The sequence below is a fragment of the Gnatocerus cornutus genome, chromosome 7 (genome assembly GCF_029298725.1).
Source record: "Gnatocerus cornutus isolate USDA-ARS CGAHR chromosome 7, icGnaCorn1.1, whole genome shotgun sequence".
NCBI lineage: Eukaryota > Metazoa > Arthropoda > Insecta > Coleoptera > Tenebrionidae > Gnatocerus > Gnatocerus cornutus.
In genome coordinates this window covers 8,120,242-8,135,490 of record NC_142239.1, presented here as the reverse complement: position 1 = coordinate 8,135,490, position 15,249 = coordinate 8,120,242, and the positions used below count along the sequence as shown (strand labels likewise).

Below are 15,249 nucleotides of genomic sequence, written 5' to 3'. Positions count from 1 at the left end.
AAACAGCCAACATTGTAGACATTGAAATGACGTCAACGTAAGTCGTACTGAGCTTTTGGTTACGAAACATTGTACCCTAGAGGTCTCTGAATTTCATCATTTCAATTTAGTTGTTAACATTGTTCGCTAGGCGGATTTAGTGTCGCCCCCTGGATGTTAGTGGGTTCGTTTTGTTACAAAATTTAACATTGGACGATTCCTCTATATGTGTTTACTCTATGACTTTACACTATTAGCAAATTTAATATATTTTACCATTACACCACCCCCGCAAGAGGAAAAAAAAATACAATTTACAATTTTTTTTTGTAACTTAACATTACCTAACCCCATCTAAATTGTTCTTAAACTACTTTACAATTTTAAATAATTAATTTATACAATCTATCATTATGTACACTTAACATTTTACTTATAATATGGCTTACACTGGTTTTTATGTACAATTATTTCCTTATCATTTAAACTTATAACTACATTTGGCGTATTTTCTTTAACTGCACAATAAGGTCCTTTAAATAAATGTTGCATCTTATTTTGCATATTATTTTTTTAGTAAAACTAAATCACCTGTCTTATAACTAATTAATTTTAGAAGTATGCTGATCGTATATTTCTTTACGCTTAATCTTTGCATTAACTAATTTTTGACTTGCGTCATGCCATGCTTCTTGCAACCTAAATTTGAGTTCTAAAGGGTAATTTTCAAATGTGTATAAAGAATCTACTTTTGCATTGATAGTAGACGGTAACCTGCTATTTGACTCATACGGTGTATACTGAGTAGTTGTATGAACCGTTGTATTATAAGCGAAACATCAAAAAGGTAACCAAGTGCTCCAAGCATTCGGGTGATGAGCTACTTGCATTCTCAAATATGCACCCAAATGTTTATAATTATTTTCTAAAGCACCTATGGTCTGATGACGATATGCGGTAGACTTTAGTTGTTTGATGTTTAAAATTTTACACGATTCTGAAAAAATTAAGGATAGAAATTCAGTTCCTTGGTCGGTTACAACTTGACACTTTATTGACGCTTTCTTTTACACACATTTCGGCATTAACAATGCAATAATTGTGAGGACGATGACTCTTACTATCTATACATTTTACAGCAACTATTTACGCAAACAAATTGAGTAGTATCAGCAGATTCCCCTGCAATAACCATTACCATATAAGGAAGTATTTCGCTAAAGGTAATGGGTATTGAACTCATTACTCAATTGCATTCTCAGCAATTGGTAGAGGTAACAGTCCGCTTTGTTGGACTTTACACTATTAGCAAATTTAATATATTTTATCATTACAGAAGGCTTTTGCCTTTTATCCCATTGATTATTTCCAAGGCCTGGTCGGACGGTGAGGTCAGATCATGACCTGACCTGACCTGACTTTTTTTTTTTGGAAGGGGAAACTCTCATGGGCACCCGAAGCTTAGTATCGACCGCTTTGGGTACTGCCGGACTTTTACCGGCTAAAACTCTTCCCCGCAACCTGTTGTTCTTCACCTTTCCCGGAAGCGCCAATGTGGCATTCCTTCAGGAAGGTGGTTGGTTGCACATCAGCTTTACCTGCTATGTAGTGCATGTGTTCCACCATCCGCAGATTTTCGTCTAAGATTACCCCTTAAGTACTTAAGAGTTGTTTTTATCGATTGATTATCGACTTGGAGAGTATAACAGAGTATAACAGCTTCAGTTTTTTCAGGGGCCAGTTGCAGTCCAGCTTCGGCTAACCATCGGCTGATATGAGTAACACTCATATTAATTTTTTCCATGATGTCTTCTCTAGTTTTTGCAGTAACCAGCAAGGCCAGATCATTCGCGCATGCCAAAGTTCTTGTGCCCTTTGGAAGATCGAGTATCAGGATGCCATCGTAAAGAATATTCCACAGGTGTGGTCCGAGGATAGAACCCTGCGCGACCCCACAGCTCATTTGAATTATCTTTTAATTGTATATGTCTATTGCTGAGATAACTTTTGATGATGTTTTCCAAATTTTTATGATCTGCAACCCAATTCCGCCAAAACTCGAGAATCGCGAACTTTAAAAGAAATAAAATGGCCGAAAATCGTGATCGTCTGAAACGGTTAGAACCTACGTTGTGCTGTGAAGGCGGATGTTCGTTAGATACAAAGCAGTGCATCGACTTTTGGAAAGAGCGTACCGACACAAAGAAATAAAAATACACCAGACAAGATGTAGTTTAACTTGTTTTATTCAGATTTTAGAAGTTTTGGGTGGTTTTGATTTAAATTTTACAGCTAATTGTTCATTTAAAACATTTCAAGAAGTACAAGTATTTGAACAGACGAGCTGATCATGTTACAAAATATTTAATAATTTTTATTGTCAGAGGAAGTCACTTTACGAAGAAACGTTTCGGTACAAAACTGCAATAAATAAACTAACGGGGAGTGAATTACATCAAAAGAACTTCAAAAATCTTCCATTCGCTCTGTTGTGAATGTGATCAGACTACAAAAATTATATAAACAAAATAACAATGAATGACAAGACACAATTTAATGTGGCGAATCGGCCCTTATGGGGGCGATTCGTTTGCGAGCGGTTAGGCTTAATGTCGCTGTCACCAGCACACTTTTATGGCGTGTGCAACCAAAAACGAAAGAACTAAAAAAAGACAAAGGTCTTCGGAGAGGTGAATAAGTTGAAAATAGTCAATCGGATCAATATAAAATGTTATAAAATAAAATAAATGTTAATAAATAAAGTACAAAATAAACCGGAATAAAAATAATGAAACAGATAAACTAAACACGGAAAATTAGCGGACTAAAATTAGAGGACTTACCGAATATCCACACTCAGGGCAGTTGCAATCAGTTGGAGACACTCAATTTAAAAGTGAATAATAATTATTAAATTAAAGAAATAAAAAAACACCTTAAAAATTTGAAATAAAATTCACGACTTACAACTGACTCTATTTTACTCAATGATTAATCAATTCTCCTCTCTCCTGGTGGTGGTACCAATATTTATCGGAGTTACCACCTCCAGAGTGGAAATCGTAGGCCCTCAGAGATAACTTCATTTGTCATCTTTTGATGCAAACACAGCGGTTCCCAACCAAGTATTTTGGCAACGGCAGCAGTTTTTAAGAGTTCCCAGTGATGCAATTCCTGAGTCAGGATGCTATAATCTTCCTCGATAATCTCAATCAATAAACAGTACATAACTAATATCTTAGTGGTAAATTAAGGTGGCGTCGCCAGTCCGGCATAATATTATTTTTAATATTTCGAAATGCGTATTGATGAGTCATAGTGCGTGGTTCGTCACATCACTTCCCCCTAAATTTGAAGAGTCGAGTACGTTGCAGTACTCGAGTCTCCAAAAACACGAAGAAATACATATAAGCTTATAAACTAGCTAATACTATACAAACAAACAAGAATAATACTTTCAAACAAAGAAAAATAAAATAAAAAGTTGACGCACAAGTCACTCGATAAATGGCCTTTATACACTTCCGCACTTACAAGAAGAGTCGGGTGAGGGGTACGAGCTTATTGAGGCGGAGACTCGTTGGAGTTAGCTGGGTCTGTCCAATGGGTAACGACTCGTATTGGTGGATATAACGAAGAAGTCCGGGGTGGATCTTGAAGGGTCGGTTGGTCCGGTAGTGATTCCGGGGGTGCAGTACAACCAGTTCTTTGGGTATGATGGCGGTGAATGGGACACGTTGCTAACGTGTCCCATAAACAAGCCAAAATCTCGAGGCCACAAGCTAGCGTTTTTTAAATCTGCCATCCATTAAGGCAAACAGCCACATATTTCAAAAGAACGAAGATAATATAAATTCCATACAACCCACTCATGATCATGTCAAAAGTCCGTGAACCATCTCCGAACATATTGAAGAGAATTCTTGGCTAGACTTCGAATTTCGTCTGGATTGAAGATGCCAAGGGCGGAGTATCCTTGACTAATAGGCTGCATACCAGCGATTTTTCGGATGAGAATACTTTTGACCGCTTTGCGTTTAATACCAAATAGAATGTTTCGTCGACTTAGTTCTAGCTCTTCTTGGGTATAAATACCTCCTCTACCAAGGGGTTTGATAGATTTAAACGTAAGTTTGTTTTCGGTGGTTGGTTCCAACATGTCGGGTATTTGATTCGTGACTGGGTTAGGATTAAATCTTAACCATCCTAACCAATCGTTGTCTACATAGAATAAGGCCGGTGTAATGGAATAACAATCAACTTCTTCAGCTTGGTTTTGAATGATGTTGGTGATAGGGGAGAGAAATTTTGGGTCATCCCCCAGATGGATAGGTAGTTCATTGTAACATTTAGTGGTTCGACGAATTTTTGCAAGACGGGGAACACATTGAAGGAGATACGCCACCTCACCAAGGACTCTTCCATAATATCCTAGTTCGTTCTTAAGGATATGGCCACTGTTTGGAGGAGACGTCTGCACAAAGGATAGTTTGGTAAGCAAAATTTGCCGGTGTAGCTCGCATCGTCGATAGATTGCATCAAGGTACATTTCATCCACGGTTCTCTTAAATGATTGTTCCATATACAAAAATTTGCTATTTACGTAGACTAACAAGTTTGTATTTTGGGGATGCGAGTACCATAATTCGTGGATGTTCGGATTGCAATGCAGCTCGGCCATTGACTTGGACTGTCTTGAGAAGGCTAAGGGCGAAGATTCTCTCTTGATCTTCCACCACTAACAATTCTTCCCTAGTTTCATTATTGGTAACTCTAAGAGCAATTCCTTGGTACAGTATTGATAAGCCTTCTTTGTCATGGTTCATCACGTCCAACTCCCAAACCGTGTCACCATATGTAGAGTCGAAACTGTGCTCCTTGAGGTATGGGCAAGTAAGGCCGTTAAGGAGTTTTATTTCGTTTGAGTCTAAACTTAAGGTGGCGGAGTAGTCTCTGGTAAGGATTTTGATACTGGCTGATTGGGTAACATCATCATAATGATACCCATTTTCGGTGTATGACACACCGTTGAGGGCGCCGTTAGGTTGTATGGCACCAAATAGTACAAATGATGCCGATGCGGTACCATTCATGGGTACTTCCCCGACGTACTGGTGGGCTAGTTGATAGCTGCGGGATCGATGGATGTTGTTGCACTCTTTCGCCCCGACGCGTTTGATGTAAGTTAAAATTCCTTGACCCGTGATACTTGAGTGGCTGTGCGTGCCACAATGAAACACAATTCGAGTTATTTCGTTTAGACACGATCTTACATGCACATATTTGAGTTCGTCCCTTTGTACGATTTGCACATTTAGTCTGTTACTACCATAGATTGTTTTTTCGTGAACACACGGTTTAACGTTTTTTAGGGAAATCACTGTCGCGTTAACAGCCGGATCTTCACAGTCGTACGCCACGAGCCCCGAAGTCCAATGCAAGCTTAGCGTCAGAGTTAATATTAGGCGCAACATGGTGTTGGATAGGGCTATAAAAGATACATAAAACATACATAATGAAATCATGATTGGTCGAGTTTTGTACGAAAGTTTCAAAATTTAAAAGAATCAAACAAAATATGAAGCAAAAGTCGAGCAACCGTTCTTCATCATCAAAATAATTAATAAATAAAAGGAAATAACTTATTAGATCTAAACATAGTTATATCATTCCCAACAAGTAACAAATAATAAAATTAAATACTAAAGGGGGAGGTTGGCGTCGTTGGTGGATTTTTACCACCGCCCGAGCCTGTAATCGCAGGCGTGAATCGAGGAGCGGTCGCGTTTAAAGAACTCTGTTCCCGGTCGAGTTGGTTAGGAGTGCTTCTAGTACCTGAATCGCGATTTGGCGTTGCGGATCCACGATAACCCTGATAATTAATATTTCTTCTCTCCGGTGAATTTCTCACGGTCTGATTAAAGATTCGATTATTATTACCTTGACCATTAAAGTTTCCCTGGCTTTTTGAATAGTACCCGTTATTATTTTGGTTTCCAAAGTTATTCCCGAAATTATTTTTCCTGGGTCCATTGAAATTATTAAATTGATTAGGAAAACTTCGGCAGTTTCGAGCGATATGACCAGATGTTCCGCAGCGATAACACACGATATTTGTACACATTACTGACCCTGACCGATTTCTTAAGAGATTCTCATTAAGTTAGGCCTATTTGGCGAGCTCAACAGCCTTATCTATGGTAAGGTCGGGCTCTCTCATAAACACAGTCCCGGTTTCTTTTAATAATTCCCGTCTTAATCCATTATGTCCGGAATTTTTATTTTTAAATTTTTTAAAAAAAGTGGCATATATCAACTTCAAAATCACTTTATTGAACAAAACAAGACATTTTTACATTTTTCTGTTGAAATGGGGCATAAAAATAAGTGTGACATATATGTAACGCTAGAACAATTAAGTACTTACGTTATTTATTTTTTAGTTACAGAGTGAAAAATTACGTTGCATTCTAAACACAGTCCAACATCGCACTTACGACACATTGTGCGAGCGTGCGTTGAACAACCTTCCCCAACACATCGTCTTCTCTTTTTGTCAGGAACGTACTGTAAAAGATGGTCTCGCCGATCGTATCGCAGGTCGTCAGAAACTCTTATGCAGGATAAACTAGATTTAGAAGTGGAAGGTCTTCCAGCTCCTTTTGGTGGGTTCTGGTATTTTATTAGATACGTTTGAGCAATGCTTCTTCTAAAGTCTAATTGCGAGAAGTCTTTGTCTACCGCTTTTTTATATAGTGACCATGCGTTACTCTTACAAACGTCTATGAGCCAGGTAAAAATGCACCACCACCACTTTTTTGACCTAATTCCGATGCGGTATGTTGAGACATTTTGGTCCATCAGGTCAGTACCTCCCATATGTGCAGTATATTGCCCAAAAATATTTGGCCTTGGTACTCTTACATACGCTTTTTCCGTTTTGCTATACCTTTTGACATTACCAATAGGCTGGACTCCATGACACGTTGAAGCCGCCGTCACGATGTTATTATCCGCCCACTTTACAAAAATTATTCCGTGGGTTTTATCTAATGCGGAAATGTATGTTCCTCTTGCCGCCTTCTTCAAATCTTTTTTCTTTGTAACAGGACAGGTATGGGGAATGCGGTTCTCGCGAAATGTACCTGCAACTTCGTAGCCTTTTTCTTTCATATAGTCTAACAAAGTTACACTTGTAAATAGGTTGTCCAAGTAAAACTTATAAGGGTAATGAGAACTTGGAATTTTTTGTACCATTGCTACAAAAGGTGCGGTGCATTTACCAAAAGCTGCATCGTAATTCTCGTTTGCGTGAGGGTGTTTTACTTGGTAATCTTCAAAATTTAGCAAATACCCATCAGATGCATTCAGAGACCAAATTTTAAAGCCAAATCTGATTGGCTTGCCTCTTATGAACTGTTTGCATCCATGTTTACCGTAGTATTTGACCATTGTCTCGTCAAAATGTAAACATTTCATTATTTCTGTAAATCTGTCTCGTCTCATTGCATTAGATACGGCAATGTTTTTCATATCGTCGGATGAATCCCAATAATATCTTTTTCCTGGCTTGCTGTCGTAGCCACTCACAATTAGAATAGCTAGGAAACATCGCATTTCTTCTGGGGTTATATGTGGGTCCACCTCCAGAGTGGGAATCGTAGGCCCTCAAAGATAACTGCATTCGTCATCTTTGATGCAAACACAGCGGTTCCCACCGAGTATTTTGACAACGGCAACAGTTTTTAAGAGTTCCCAGTGATGCAATTCCTGTGTCAGGATGCTATAATCTTCCTCGATAATCACAATCAATAAACAGTACATAACTAATATCTTAGTGGTAAATTAAGGTGGCGTCGCCAATCTGGCATAATATTAGTTTTAACATTTCGAAATGCGTATTGATGAGTCATAATGTATCAAGTCTAATAAAATCTGATGATACATTTGTTTGATGTCAGCTGTCATTGCAAATGCATGAGTTCGAAATCGTAAAATGATTTGAAAAATATCATTTGGACATTGGGTCCGATTATATGGCTAGAGGTTTTGATTAAGGCGTCGAAAACCACTCCGAGTTTGGTTTGGTTGACGTTTCTTTGATAATGGGGTGATGTGAAATGTAGTATGAATTTGAAGCTGGTTTATGTTCTTGAGCAAGAGACATGTGTCTTTCTACCCCAAGCGAGTGTTTTTGGTGAATTTTTTTGATCACCTAGAGAGGGAGTCTTTATTTCTCAATTCGGAAATCATTTCATGTACATGTTTCTGTGACCTTCGCACGGTTTCATAAAAAGCTTGGATAAGCAACCTGGCGAACTCAGGTTTGAATCATTTGGAGTGATTCTATTTTCATTAATGATTATAAAAATTTTATAAATCAAAACGGTTACTGTATAGGGTCCGGCAACACTTGTGTCCACCCCCAAAATCGTCTATAATTTTAAAGTTACAATTTTGAAAATTTGCATACGCTCACAGTTGACAAAGCTCTACAAGCTGACGCAAAATTTTGTTTTATATCACTGCTAGTTTTGGCGTCGCGACGCCTTAAAAGTGTAATTTTTAGTTAATGGTGAAGGTTTGTGATATCAACCCCTAATTTATTTTTTTTTCAATATAAATATGTTAAAAATATCTCAGTTGTTATTTTAGATTCAATGCAAATTCTCTTCAACATTTGGAAAAAAAACGCTGTTTTATCAAGTTAGTTTTCAAAATTCTGACAGCGCAGCGGCAAACTACGTTTACACCAAAATTTCACAAGTCACTTCATTCATTCTTATAAAGGTTAATTTTGATTAACACGGGCATGTTGCACTTTATGGACACCAGAAATCGTTAATTAACATCGACAAAGCGACAATTTCACCAAGTAAGACTTTTGTTACAATCTAAAGCGAGCCAAAAGATAGATGTCATTTGTGACACAAAATATTGACAGATGGGTGTAAACGTAGTTCCTAATTTTGACGTAATGAAATTGGAAACTAACTTGATAAAACCGCATTTTTTTCTCAAATTTTGAAAAGAATTTGCATTGAATCTAAAATAATAACTGAGATAGTCTTAACACATCTCTATTGGAAAAAAATTAAATTAAGGGTTGATATCACAAACCCTCACAATTCCCTAAAAATTACATTTTAAGGCGTCACGACGCCAAAACTATCAGTGATAAAAAGCAAATTTTTGCGTCAGCTTCTAGAGCTTTGTCAACTGTGAGCGAGTGCAAATTTTCAAAATTTTATCTTTAAAATTAAAGACGATTTTGGGTGTGGACACAAGTGTTGCCGGACCCTGTATATCGCTACAAATATTTTCACAAATCACTATTAAATGAAGAAATTACATAGCTTTTGAAGGTATTAAAAAAAATCATACTTAACATCCTTAGTCTACTCTAAAGTACAAAACCCAACATAATTTGGTTTTGTTATATACATACATTTTAACTATATTTATTTGATTCGCAACCAGGTTTTTACAAAAATTGTACAATTTTTAGAATTTGTTTTTGATATGTGCCCCAGGTTGTTTATTTTTGCTTTCTCTAGTGAGAAGCCAATTTTATATCTACGCGTTTATCAAAATTTTCTAGACATTGTCCATATACACTGTTGACGAGTAAGATAAATATCTTTTTCAAATCTTGTAATTTTTTTGTCATACTTTTAAAACCAATTTGTTTCAATTTGAATTAATTAATGGTTTTTGTTGAATAAACTTGGAGTCAATTTCGGATATTTACTGGTAATACGTTACAAAATGTAAGCAAAACTTACAACATTTGTTTTAAAAAATGTGTCTTTTTTTTGTTTGTGAAATATTTGTGGAAAGAACTTTCAAACTAGTGCTGCATTTCTACTCCGTTAGATTTATGTTTATTTACTATTTTATGATCTGACCCTCGATTTGACCATACCCCAAACTTTACCTACCCAGAAGTGAGACGAGTGAGACCGATGCATAGTTGCTTCGAACCTGAAATTTACCGTTATATTTTTAGCAGATCAACCTTAAAATAGCGAATATAGCGACATCTGTCAAAAGTCAATTGTTTGAAAATTAAGACAAAAAGGAGAAGGAAGAAGTGGGCACAGTCATAGGAATTGATTTAGGAACGACTTATTCATGGTAAGAGATTTTTTCTATTTTTCCTTTGCAGAACTAGACTTCTAAATGGTAACCAGATGGTGGCAACTCCTAGTTTTTTGGAGTTAGCTTGAATCCCATTAGAATGTGAACGGTTATGAGATTCTAGAAGAATCCGAATCCGTTTTAACAGTGCTTCTGTTTATTCATTACGCTCCAAAGGGCGTTGCTAATTAGTAATTACCTGATAAACAATTGTCAGCTATTTAACCTATAATATTTAAGCTATAATACGTTACAAAATGGTATATCATTACAGTTCACCAAACGGTCTAATGCGGTTATGGCTTTGAGTTTTTATATTGTTTACAGTCTCTTTACCACAAACCTCCATAAACATAGTAAACCTCAAGTGGTTGGGTCTTATCTGCCTTGAAATGAACCGTAATAAATATTTTTACCCGACTGGTCAATCTTACAAATCGGAACAATGAAATTCCTTAAAATATGGCTTGAAAGGCAATTATATGAAACTTACAAATAGAATTAGAATAATTATTTTTCCTACGACCCCATATGAAAGTGACATTTTCCACACGGTTAAATGACTCCGAAAGTTGATGTTTTCGTACCTCCATTTCCGAAAGTAAAAGTCACTAGTGTGATATAAATATATCCGCACAGACCTGTCAAAATTGACAGTTATTTTGAAACAAATGTAATTTGATAAAATCAAACAAATGTAATTCTTGAATTTTTGTTTTAAATATCTAGACGATTCACTGTAAAACAACATGCATAATGGTAAAAATGAATTGGTTAGGTCGTTTTTGCCAAGACAATTTTGACAGGTCTATGCGGATATATCCATTTCACACTGGTGACTTTTACTTTCGTAAATTGATGTACGAAAACATCAACCATCTAACTATGTGGAATACGTCACTTTTATTCATATAAAACCTCATGGTCGTAAAAAATGATATTTAGAAAAGATAAGAAATGAACTATTGTCAAGACTTATGGTTTCTTCCTGATGATGGAAGGTCGTAGGAAAAATAGTGTACACAACTCGTCGGAAAGTGTCTTTCTTGCACTCGTGTAACATCTGTACTCAGCTGGCGCCTCGTGCATCTACATTTACACTCGTGGCGAAATTGCTCACTTTCCGCACTTGTTATGTAAATATCTAATTTAATAACTCGATTGATTAACACGGTGAACTTGTGGAATAATCTGATTATCTCACGTAATTTAGAACAGGATACCCAATTATTTTGTTTCATATAATTAATTGTTTACAAAAAAGATAGGTAATAAAAACAGTTTTAGAAATAAATGTTATATATTAGGAATAAACTAACAAACAGAAAGTTTTTTCAAAATAGCAATAAAGTTAAAATTTATAAAACTCAGGTAAAGTAACCCAGAAGGTATAAGGCTATATTGCACTAATAAAAATTTTGACCGTCAATTATCATCTCTTTTGTACCCTTATCGGCAAGCGCGTGTCCCAACAATAAATCATGGTTTGCCTGAACTAACCAGAACCGGCTTAAAATATTTTAGTAATCATTAAAATTAGGATTTATCTGTGGTGCTTAATTTACCATTTATTACATTCTTTAAGAAAAACAATAGAAATGTGGGTAATCTACAATTAATAATAATCTCTTTGTCCAAGTTTGATGTAATTCATGCACATGTTTCCATAATTTTCAAATATTATTAAGCCGGGACTGGTCGAAGTGACCAAAGTAAGCGCAGCGGTACAACCAGATGGTTTACCACTCTGGGATGTTTTCTATTGTAGACAAGTTAACTTTTACACAATGGGATAATTTTACTGCTACTATATAGCCTTATACCTTCTGGGTTACTTTATCAGTCACTATCTGAATCTCCTTCTAAATTAATAATAAGCTCCGGAACAAAATTTTGCCTATAAATATGTTCTTTAACTACGTGTTGCCCGCAGTTTGACAGTTTGTGGCAGTTATGGTTGCAACTCCTTCGCGAATTAAAGGCAATGCGCAATTTGGGAGTAACATTCTTCTTCCGGACAAAATATTTCAATTGTGACCAAATCAATTCTATCGGATTAAAGTTCCAGTGATACGGAGGTAGTCTTACTAACTGGTGATTATTTTTCTCGGCGATGCTGCCAATATTATAAACTTAATTCTTATCTCCACATTTTTTGCCCTTTCATTTTAATTTTAAAACGACTGTTTCACCTCACGTTGGAATGTTGTAAGACGGAATAGTTATTCGACTTAAACTGTTTTTTAAACGTTTATTGAATACTCGGTAATACTCTGTCGAGTTCAGAATTTTGATTCCTTAAAAACTAAATTGTAATGTCTCACCCCACCCTGCCACCCTCAGTTGGTACAGAACTAGTGGTGGCCTAAACATACTGCTCCCCTTGAAGCTACTTACTTAGTACTTCAATAATCGTATTTACATATATTATATTTACAAAGATTATTACGCCTAACTAACTCATTAACGACAAACGAATAAACATATGTATATATAAACTTAAAATGAGTAAAGAAAGGCAAGGCAATAAGAAGAAAAAAATGTGAATTGTCCTTCACGTGGAGACTGAAGTCCGTAGTACACAGTCACTACTGTTGGTCCTGGATGGGTAGAAGACACAACCTTTTCAACGACTGCTTTACGACGCCTTGGCTGGTGCGAACGCTGACCACACGACAATGGCCATCGTTGCCTGGATGTATTGTATTCCCAGTGGAATAAGGTTATATGGCCCCCATAAACCTATTTAACTTCATTTAAGAGGTAGCCACCCACCATAATTTGTACCATTGTTAAAATGATGGGGACGCTTGTATATCAAAGGCCTGCTGTAATCCGGGGAAACAGCAAAATGTAAACTAGGTAGCCAGGCAAGAATTTTTAATTTATGATGGGGGTAGTTTGGATAATTTCGCCTATTGAAAGAGGAATGACTCCACAACAATAGCGTAAGCAATATAACCTTAAGAAACTGGGAATTCTATACCTAGGCGATACGGCCCATCTTTCAACACAGTGGAGGTGAATTGTCGACGAGTAGCATCAAGGTCCCTACGAGGTTCTCGGGGACTTCGTCTTGTTTCCACTTAGTTCGTTGTTGGAGACTGCTCAGATATTTGCGGGAGCACCGATTCCAATAATGCTGTTGAAGACGTTCTACCAGCTGTCATCTGGACAATTGGTTGATCCAAACTTCGCGGAGGTCGGGTTCTGGAAGTGCTGTTAATGGCTCTCCAATCAGAAAATGGGAAGGGGTTACGGCTTACAAGTCATTTGGATCGGGACTTAGTGGTAGCATTGGTCGGGAGTTTAAACACGCTTCAATTCTAACCAACAGTGTTTGAAACTCGATTAATGTTCAATGGGCGTTACCGATTACTGCTTTCAGTTGTCTTCTCATCGATTTGATGTTGGCTTCCCATAGACCACCCATATGTGGAGATCTTGCTGGAATGAAATGCCATTTCGTATTTAAAATCACTACTAATATGGCCCCTTCAGAACACAACACATTTTTAATGCTTTAGCCTGGTTTTCAAAGTAACTTGTGAAAAGTTAAAATTTTTAAAGAAATTGCCTGGTTTTTCAGTCACCCTTTTTTTTAAAAAGTCAAAATTTTTAGAAATATATCCTGTTTTATCAAACGTGAATACGGTTTCGGCCAAGAAAAGTTACCATTTAAAAACACTTAAAATTCGCTTTTATACTGTTTTTTTCTGTTGGGCTACTTCAGAACAAAAATGAACATGATTTTGGCCAAACAAATTCCCCTTTTAAAAACACTTAAAATTAAGAATTTTGTCCTGTTTTTAATGTATATTTTAAAATTAACATTTTTCAAAAATTTTACTCTGTTTTATACTATTAAGGCCCCCTCAACACACATGATTTTTTATGGAGTCTAACCCGTCTTTCAAAGTATCTTGAAAAAAGTTAAAACTTTAAGGGAGCTGCCTTGTTTTTCTATTGGGCCGCTTCAGCACAAAAATGAATACGAATTTCAGGGAAACAACTTCACCGTTAAAAACACTTAAAATTCGCCTTTTTGCCTTGTTTTTGTTTTTCTGGTAATTCCTCTATAATAATAATAATAAAATTCCAACAAACTTTGTTTAAATATTTATGACATTAACAATATAAATATTTGTTATTCTGAACTTAAAGATTGTGAAGATGTTGTTTATAGGGTGCTGCTCTTCGGGGGAGATGGTGTCCCCGAAGATGCTGGAGATGGGCATGGCCAGAGCCAACTATAGCTTACGCGCCTACGCCTAGCGGCCGGAGACCCGATGTGACGTCAGCACAGTGGCCGAACGGTCACCATTGCGGCTTTTGGAAATATGGGAATGAGATGTCTATTTTCTTCATTTTAACAAACTTAGACATTGTAAATTACGTTTTGCTTGGAATGACAATTTTTGGGATGTTCTTAGAATCTGATCATTAAATGTTCTTCTCAAAATATTACGGAATTACTTCTTTTTTTGTGACTTTTTACTGGGGCGGACACGGTTAATAGTTTTAAAAGCTTGATTTTCCTAGAAACCTTACAAATAATTTTTTTGTGTAATAAATGCTGAAAGTTGACATTTTAATAGCAGTGCCGGATTTAGGGCAGCTCAAGCGGGAACAAACAGCCCCATATTTAGGTACTGTTAGGTATTTTGCACCCTTTCAATCATGAAATACAAAAACCATTGTATTTTTCTTAAAAAGGACATCGACCATCGACCCAAAGCTTTTTTATGCCTATCTAATAATTTTATTTCCTAGTTCTACAAAAAATGGAAAAAAATGTGACCAGATTTTTCTCTATTTCTGGAAACGTATTCAGCATTCATGTTTACATTAAATCTTCTCGGAATAATATTAAAGATTTACCTCTTTTTCTGACTTTTTGGGTTGAGAAGGATCTCGGAATTTCTTCCTTCAATGTTTTTCTCAGAATATGACAAAATACCCCTTTCCATCATTTTCTCTGGGTTTTATAAATACTCCCATGTTCATGAAAATGTTTTTAGTACTTGCTTCATTTCGAACGGACAAACAAGGTGTGTGACCAAAGTTGTAAATTAACTGATTTACTTATTCTGTTGTCTACATACATATAATAGGTGTAATACCTTTTTA

General features: G+C 36.4%; 1 protein-coding gene across 1 annotated transcript in view; it reads left to right on the top strand.

Annotated features, from left to right (window-relative positions):
* The window catches only part of LOC148170692 (uncharacterized), a 119,507-nt gene that overhangs the window by 65,666 nt on the left and 38,592 nt on the right, over positions 1-15,249 (top strand). The window contains exon 3 of the mRNA XM_088041965.1: positions 1,714-1,900. Within this exon, the coding sequence (XP_087898091.1) occupies positions 1,754-1,900 (147 nt within the window). The 5' untranslated portion in view covers positions 1,714-1,753. The remainder of the gene's footprint in view (positions 1-1,713; positions 1,901-15,249) is intronic.